At 32.3% G+C, this 8773-nt stretch overlaps 1 protein-coding gene across 1 annotated transcript; it reads right to left on the bottom strand.

The window, feature by feature from the left end:
* Positions 1-246: 246 nt before the first annotated feature.
* Positions 247-7459, bottom strand: LOC136272233 (uncharacterized). The gene is made up of 8 exons (XM_066073480.1): positions 7371-7459; positions 7054-7133; positions 5558-5679; positions 3980-4120; positions 3499-3636; positions 3278-3423; positions 2628-2747; positions 247-2506 (listed from the first exon to the last, which is right to left on the bottom strand). Exons 2-8 carry the CDS (start codon positions 7111-7113, stop codon positions 2163-2165), a joined length of 1071 nt encoding a protein of 356 aa, XP_065929552.1. The 5' UTR covers positions 7114-7133; positions 7371-7459; the 3' UTR covers positions 247-2162.
* Positions 7460-8773: the final 1314 nt, after the last annotated feature.

The raw sequence follows: 8773 nt of genomic DNA, 5'->3' as shown, positions 1-8773 counted from the left end.
TAAAACGTTTGCGGAATTACAGAACATGTATAGAGATTATGTACATATACGTATTATGCTAGCAAACGAATGCAAAAAAGTTGAACAATACAGATACACAAAAAACTCAAGAAATTGGTAATGATGTTCCAGCTTCATAATTTACTATTATTATTTTTTTTTTTAAAGAACAGTATTCTTTAAAGATTTGAAAACAAAAAGTTTATAAAAATGACGGTAGTTTCTTTTTCTACAGTCACTCCTTAATTTAGATGTTCGTTTTATATTGACTTCATTATAATTTTGAACAACTATTTAAACTGCCATTAGGAAAAAAACTATTGTAAACCCATAATAAGGAGACTCATTCAAGATCGAGAGCAAAAAATCCCTGCAATTCACATGAATTTAACTTGAAATTCACACGGAAAAATTTCATAAAATGCACTCCACGTTCAATTCGCGCGAGTGATGTTTTCAAATAATTTTCATTGGAAATGCACAGCTGTCTGTATTAATATGAACATCATACTTGTAAATGAGGAACATTTTCGCTGTAGTATATTAAGCAAAATGTGATTTAACCTGAAAGTGTATGGAATTATTTTGTGTTATGTGATGATTCACTGATAGGCAGGAATTTTCTACTTTCACTTTCTTTTTCAGGGGTACACGTAAACAGACGGATTTTGCGGGAAAGGAATCTGACACCAAACCACGAAACTCGGCCCAAAGATGGACAACTTTTGTAGCTTCACTTTGAGGAATTACTCTTTGATGAACAAAAATTAGGGAAAATGCTGTTTGACATTTGGTTAACATTATCGGCTATGGAGAATGTATTAGTGGACTACACACAGTTGTCGTATTACGGAGGATCAAATAACGATTGTTACAAAACTAACGCAGCAACGCTTTTTAATTGAAAGTCATAAATGCAAAACTGAACTTCAAGTACATTTAAATTGCACTGAAGGGGGAAACGATATTCTGTAACTAATGCGCTTTGACGTCATAATTTTGTTATACTAAGTGTTACATTAACTTTTACCTCATTGTACTACTTTTATGCGATTTACGTATTTATAATTCCAACATTTCGCCAAGATTACCTGAGCATATCTAGTGTATCTCATATAAAAAAAAAATAAAAAATATAGCAGTTTAATTCAACATTGATTCAAATTTACGATATTAACCACTATTTACATTTATATAAAATATATTAAATAACCAAATGATTCTATCTACAATTTTATTCATACAATCATTATTATATAATAGTGTTGTGTTGTGCATGTACTATGCCTAAATAGTAGTCAGGGTTTGATACATAGTGCACGAGCCGGAGGCGAGTGCACTATGTATCAAACCCTGACTACTAATTAGGCATAGTACATGCACAACACAACACTATTGTTATTAATATGCCGACTGTTGAATATACTGACGTGCTTTGCTAGTAGATGTGACGTTCGAGTGTTGACAAGTCCCTGAAAATAATCTCCGGAAAAGCAAGCGGTTGTTTGTTTCTTCAAATAAATCAATTGATTTGATTGTTTATTTTATCAACAAGTTGTTGTGCAATGAAAAGTCAACAAAGGTTTATGTTCTTTTCAAGAAATGAAAGACGTTTTACCTTACCGAGAAAACTCGAAATGTTTAGCAGACGAAATCTCATTGAATTTTTTTTTCTTGTACATTCTTTATCAAGTGTCATTTAAAAAAGCGTTTTTGTGATTCTCATGTAGAATTTCTTTGTAAAATGTTCAATCAATTTGTTCAAAAGTTTATAAGAAACTTTAACGTTTAAATTACCGTCAATAATGAAGTGTTTTTGGAAAAATGAATAATTTTAATTGCTTGATGTCAGTCGTACATATCTAGGTTTTATATATATAAATACCATTGGTTTTAATAACGGCTACTTTAGCGTAGCGGTAACGCGTTGGGCTTCAAGCTGGTATGATTTTAGCGTCGTGAGTTCGAATTCCGCTGTCGGCGCTTGTAAGATTTTCGTCGAAAACATTTGCCGTGCTCTATTTCGGCATAGTATGCTTACGCTATATAAATCCTTTGATGCTATGCGAAAATAGAGGAGTATTGAATATATAGTGACAAACTGACAGAAGGCATAATAATTGCAAAATAGGAAGCTAGTTCTGGGTGCAAAGATTTAGTATTCAGTATCTTCTAAACTGAGTCTGCATACTTTTGTATGCATCAAATCTGGGTTCTGTCTGTCCTAGGCCTCCTGTCAGGGAAGTGTTAGTCAATACCATTCCTGTGTGCTGGGGGGCCAGGAACATGACCGGGACTCTTGTTTCCAAGTGCCCACTGGTCATCTGTGTGCCAAACCCTTGCTGCCATGTGTTCGGCTGAAGGGCAAGATTATTCCAGGTCAATCGGTCCTGGGGTTCGAAGCCCAAAATTCTGTTTTCTTTATATTTTGAGGCAGACCAGCTGCTATCTTTTTTTCTCCTTTCAGCGATGCTGTCCAAGTTCCTCTGCGAATCTGGTGGACTACCTATATATTTACATTTGAAACCAAAATCTTCAAATTAGTAACTAAGTTTAATTAAGTTATGCATTGAAAGATTCATGTAAGGCAGGCCAAAATGTCAGAGTGTAAAACCGAGTTAATTTACCAAGAGGGCCTTGTCCCAGATTGTAAGGGATCTCCATCAGTGACACATTTTCTTCATTCGGACTATTACTACCCCCCTGCCAGTTGTCCCTACTAAAGCTTGTTTCCATGACAGCATTTTCTTTAAAAAAAAGCAGTGCGCCATTACATGTACAATCCAGTTGCTTCGATAAAACATATAGTTATATCGAGACAATGCAATTTGGCAAAAACATTTTTTAGCCCCAACAGTGAAATCAGCATGTTTGGAAGGAAACAGCTACCTTTGGTTTTGAATTTTGTCTTCACACCTTTTACTTCACAAAAAAAATGCTTCGCTTATTTAAGTTAAGGATTACACTTTTAGCATAAAAACTTTTATCTTTAACATACTGTGCAAATAGGAAAAGAAATTGATTCTGTACATACATATATAAAGCAAATATTCCTAATGCCATTTTTGGTATGCGCAGGATAGCTTGACCATTCATAGAAATTGTAAAGTATTGTCATTTTATATATGCGATGAGAATAAATATTGTAGATCCGTTCTACAATAAAATCGACAAAAATTGGTGTTGGCTGATAAATGATAAAACAATGGTGCATGTACATGTATGTGTAACATTCTACTAATAGTCAACAGTCTTGGGATATCAAATTTATTCGCACCTCTTTTTGATTTCCATTCATGTCCATTGTCCATTGGTAAAGTCCTAGTTTTGCGTCTGTCTCTGTATCTCTTTTTTCGTCTGTCTGATTGTACGTGATGAAAACTATCTTTCCAATGATACCAAGTACCGCTTCTATCATTTTCCCTGAATATATATAAAAAGAGCGCTACATCCAATCTGTATTATCTTCTTGCTGCGAGTCTATTTTCAGTAACTTACCGCTCAAATCTTCTAGTAGGCCTTCTTTTTGGTCTGTTATCTCTACTAAAGTTGTCCATGTCTCGCCTATCATCAATTGTCCCTTCAATGTCCCTAGAGTCCACGGTCCTGTTTCTGCCTCTGGTACCAGCAAATAATCTGATAAACAGTTGATTTGATGGAGTCGCCATCACCACTAAATAACGCATGTCAATATACCAACCCATGCAACAGACACAAACTGCTCCTTTGGTTAATCTTGTTAGGCTTTATGGGGCTTAACATAAGTCTTAACGTAAATGCCAATCTCTTTCAAAATATATAATCTTCAGTTGTATTTTCATAAGAAAGTTTTTTCATCTCTGATTAAAAAATTTATCTACTTATGCAATTATATGTAAAACATTTTCATGATTAAACAGCAAGTACGTTTTGTTTTTGTGGTTATCATTGATGGATTTCATGGAAAAGGAGTAGGACCTTTTCAAATTACAATATGTACCTATCTGAAGAAGATGTTGAGTTAGAAGCGAATCGAGTCTTCTTGACAACTGGACGTTTGGATTTCATCCGAAACTCCTCTTTGCCTTCGCAAGAGTCATATGGTCTTTTTACTGGCAATCTTGTTTGTTTAGATTCCAATCTGTTTTGAGTAAAAAAAAATAATATTAGTTACTGTGTTTCCTTGTTAATACAAACTTTATTTTTAATCAAGATGTAAAAAAGTCAGTGGAGAATATCTCCAAGGTTAACGTTACAACTGACGGACACCATACCTAAAATGTGATATTCATCTAAAACTTCCCCAAAACTGTTATTACCGTGTTGCTATCATGAAAACTGACAAAACAATCCTATCTCATCATTTATCTTGCAATTGGACCCTGCATACTATCCTGTTAATAAGCTCGATATATCCTATGCCATCCTATCCCATACCATCTGTATATAGGAACTTAAGTCAAATAGAACGAAATTTGAGAAAAATGATAATTGTATCAGCTAATTATTAACTAAGGCTTACACTGTCTAATTCATACATAAAACCAAATTTATATTAGAAGAAAGTAACTTATGTAGTAAGGAAGTAAGTCAACGCTTCCGCAAACCAGTAAACACTCTATTGTATATATGGCAGTGTCACAGATTGTCTGTTAGCTATGTGCTAAGCTATGACTTCCATATATGCTACAGTTATGCTTTGGCAGAGAGTGACAGAAGAAAACTGATTGGAAGATTTAAATATTTTATATAACAAAATGATTTAATGACTCAGAATGAATATTTACAATGAAGACGATATGAATTAAAAACTTTGACTATGAATATTAACTGTTAAAAAACTCAAAACAAAAAATATTTGAATAATAAAACTCTCAAAAATATGAATAATTTGTAAAAAGACAAAAATTGGAAAATCTTAATATTTTCCAGAAATATCAATATCAAACTTCAAGAGAAAATAAATAGTTTCCAGCCATATTTACATAAATATGCAACAGTCTTAAAAAGTGGAAGAATATTCCAAAAATATTCTAAACATTCTCATTAGAAAATACAATTCAAAAAATATTTGTTATAGATAAGAAAATAATTTTCTTTACCAATCGAGACTTTTAGAAAATAATTTCCGAATGGGTCAAGGACACAGTTATCAACCATTTCCTTTTACTAATTACTTTTACCATAACTTTTACTTACTATTTTTTCATTTCTACTTTTATTTTATTTAAATTATTTATGTTGTAAATGTTTTGTTAAATTAATTTGCGTTTTGCAAAATCACTCTGAAATTTCTACTCGAATCTTATTTGCTACAAGATGCATGATATGATAGAATGGGATAGAATTCAATTGATGTATTTTTATCATGTTTCGTGAATTCTGTATTCCATCCTACCCTATCTTTGTCAATTTTTTATGATGACAGCACTGTATCTGGGCTTGCAATGATTTTGAAATGAAAATTACTTATTTCAACTGGATTTTAACTGGATTTTTGAAAAATATTTCGTGTGAGAAAGATTAATGTACTAAATATTTGGGTAATTTCCTCGTAAAGAAAATGAAGTTTACTTACTCTGACGAATTTTGAGGATGCGTGTAAACATTCGTTTGTAGTGTTTTCTCTTGATTTGCGTCCCAATCCTTTTCTTTAATTCTACTCTCCCCATGACACAATCGCCCTTTTTGACTTTCATTCTGCAAAAAGGTTCAACATTGAATTTTTGGGGTTATTTTTCTTCTTTTGTCATTAACCATCCTCCTCTAAATATTCTCCACACATTTTATTAAAACAGATGGTCATGCACAAACTTGTAAGAAAAAGAAAGAAAACTTTAAATCTTCACATGAAAATAAACTGTTTAATTTTTTTGATTGCTAACATGAATTCATAAATACGCATTATATCCCTATAACAACTACAATAGGGGAGTTAACAGTTATGTGTGTCTAAATATGCCTGCTTGTCAAGCCTTTAATTACACAAATAAGCAAGAAGAAGGCAAAAAAGGGTTTTTTTTGTAATACCAAGCCCTACTAAAGATGCTGCATCCATATGCAGATGCAAACAATTGATTACTGATTTAAAAAATGGAAATTTGTCTTTTGAAACTTGTGTGTTCAAGACTTAAAGGCTTGTCTGTGAAGATCATTTCACCCCGGATTGTTTTGAGAGAAATCATGTGGCAGAATCTCTAAAGAAAATTCCACGATGAAAAAAATTAAAACCTGATGCTGTGTCCGCTCTAATTAATACAACAAAAGGAAAAAAAGATCAGGAATCTAAGAAAAACTGCAAAATGTAACCTTGTTTTTTTTTTTTTAAATCATGAATTGAATAAAATCAATGAACAGAACAGCTGGATTAAGAATTAGCAGATTAAACTGGTCATGGTCAGTTATGCTACCTAGTTCTCCCATATTCCAAACTGTATAATCGCAATGTTTACAACACATACAGTTCTCTACAGTATGTATAACGTCGTATTGTTCACACGAACGCCAATCCTTTAATCTTGGAATAATTGGACTTTACGAATTATTATCAGTAGCGAGATTTTCAAGTACTCCTTCTGTATATTCTGGTTCAAATACATATGGTACTATCCCATATACATTTTCTGCGCCATTCTTCCAGAATTATGTTATACAATGTGTGGGTCAGGTTATCGAAGTGGTATGCTGACGTCACAGAAATGCTTTAATGACAGCCCCCATGCGCTTGCAGGAGATTTAACACTCACCAGATAATTAAAGTTCTACGGCTTAAGATGAGATGACATAAGGTTTACAGTGGATGTTAAAAACAAAATTAAGTATATCTATTTCACTGAAAATATCTTCAACCTGTCGTTTCCCCGTGCGTGCGTGCGTGCGTGCGTGCGTGCGTGCGTGCGTGCGTGCGTGTGTGTGTGTGTGTGTGTGTGTGTGTGTGTGTGTGTGTGTGTGTGTGTGTGTGTGTGTGTGTGTGTGTGTGTGTGTGTGTGTGTGTGTGTGTGTGTGTGTGTGAATATGGGATGTTGACACCAAGATGTTTAGTTTGAATAGGAGAGTTACATTTAAACGGCGTACCTGAAAGTTCATAACATCATCATTGCGTTCTGAATAGTCTTTATTAACATCATCCGGCATATTTGATCCAGATTTACTGTCTGCAAAAAGTGAAAAATATTTTAATAATTCTAGTAATCATTACTTATTATTTGATTTTGTTTTCATGAAACAGAATATAACATAAATATTAAACTACATTAAAATATATCATTACACATCTTAATACGAGAAAATAAAGTTGAATTATATAAGATGGTTACAAATCATTTTACAAGATTTGATACAGTGTATCATGTTTAGTGATGTTGAAGTTGCATGCAATGATTATATATTACTTTTCAATTGATCTGAAGAAGCGTTTTGTAGCAAAGGTGAATTTTCTAGTAGACTGTTTCCGTCAGACAGTTTCAATTGTTGCGATTTTAAATCTACAAAGATAATAAGGCAATTAATATCTTAGGCATATCAATTACATGTAATATCAATTATAACACAAGACTATTTTTCAGGGGGTATAAAAATGGTGGATATAAACAACTTTATTACAGCCCTTAAATGTTCATGGATAAAAAGGTTAACAAAATCATATAAACCTTGGATGGATATTTTTTACACCATCAATGGACATGATTTTTTACAGAAATTATATGATTTTGGAGACACTTTTGTATTGGAATGTCTACATAAAGAAAACAATGCTTTTTGGAAAGATGTTCTCTATTCTTGGTCATGTTATATAAAAACTATTAATAACCACCCAACCATTAAAGACAACCAGTATGGTATAATTCCAATATAAAAGTAGCCAACAAAACAATCTTTTATAAATCCTGGTATAAAAGTGGGGTAAAGGAAGTGCAAGATTTTCTTGATGAGGATTGTAATGTTTTAGCTTTTGATGTATTTAAACGCATATATAACCTCAATGACATATGTATTATGCAATATAATAGCTTTACAACATCAATTTTTAAATATTTGAAACTATTATCTATTGACAGGAGTTCTGTAAAAAGAATTCCTAATCCATGTATGCCAGTTTTTTTGCAACCTGTTTTAATATCAGAAAAATGTACCAAAATTATTTACAACTATTTGAATGAGAAAGATGATGTACCAACTGCTATAAATAAATGGAGGACAGAACTAACTCCATATGGTGTTGATGATATTTCAGTAAATGATGTTTTTAAGATTTGTTTTAAACAACTCATGATTCTTCTGTTCAGTGGTTACAGTTTAGAATTTTACACAGAATTCTTCCAGTTGGGTATTACCTTAAAAAAATAATATCAAGTCTTTAGACAGCTGTGTATTTTTTGTAAGAAAAATGTAGAAACCATAGTCCATGTTTTTTTTTCTTGTGATATTATACATACTCTGTGGAGTGAACTGAGTCTTCATATTTACAGAAAGACTTCTGAAAGGATTGGGTTTAATGTATTAAATATCATGTTCGGTGAAGCTCCATTAACATGTCATAACAAAGTTATTAATTATATTATTCTATCTTTGAAACAATACTTATTTTCTTGTCTGATGTTGAACAAGGTGCCAACACTAATTGGTTTTCTTGGTCTTTTAAAGATAAAATATAATGTTGAAAGATATGCTGCAATTCAAAGTTCTAAAGTGCATAAATTTGAAAAACAGTGGGATAGTTGGAAAGAAATATTTGACGAATAACTTTTCCCTCTGTCTCTTATTTGTTTTATGTTTTGTTTTTTCTTTCTTGTGT

The sequence above is a fragment of the Magallana gigas genome, chromosome 10 (assembly GCF_963853765.1).
Source record: "Magallana gigas chromosome 10, xbMagGiga1.1, whole genome shotgun sequence".
NCBI classification, from domain to species: Eukaryota; Metazoa; Mollusca; class Bivalvia; order Ostreida; family Ostreidae; genus Magallana; species Magallana gigas.
The sequence above is the reverse complement of the archived record's forward strand: the minus strand, read 5'-3'. Positions and strand labels throughout refer to the sequence as shown.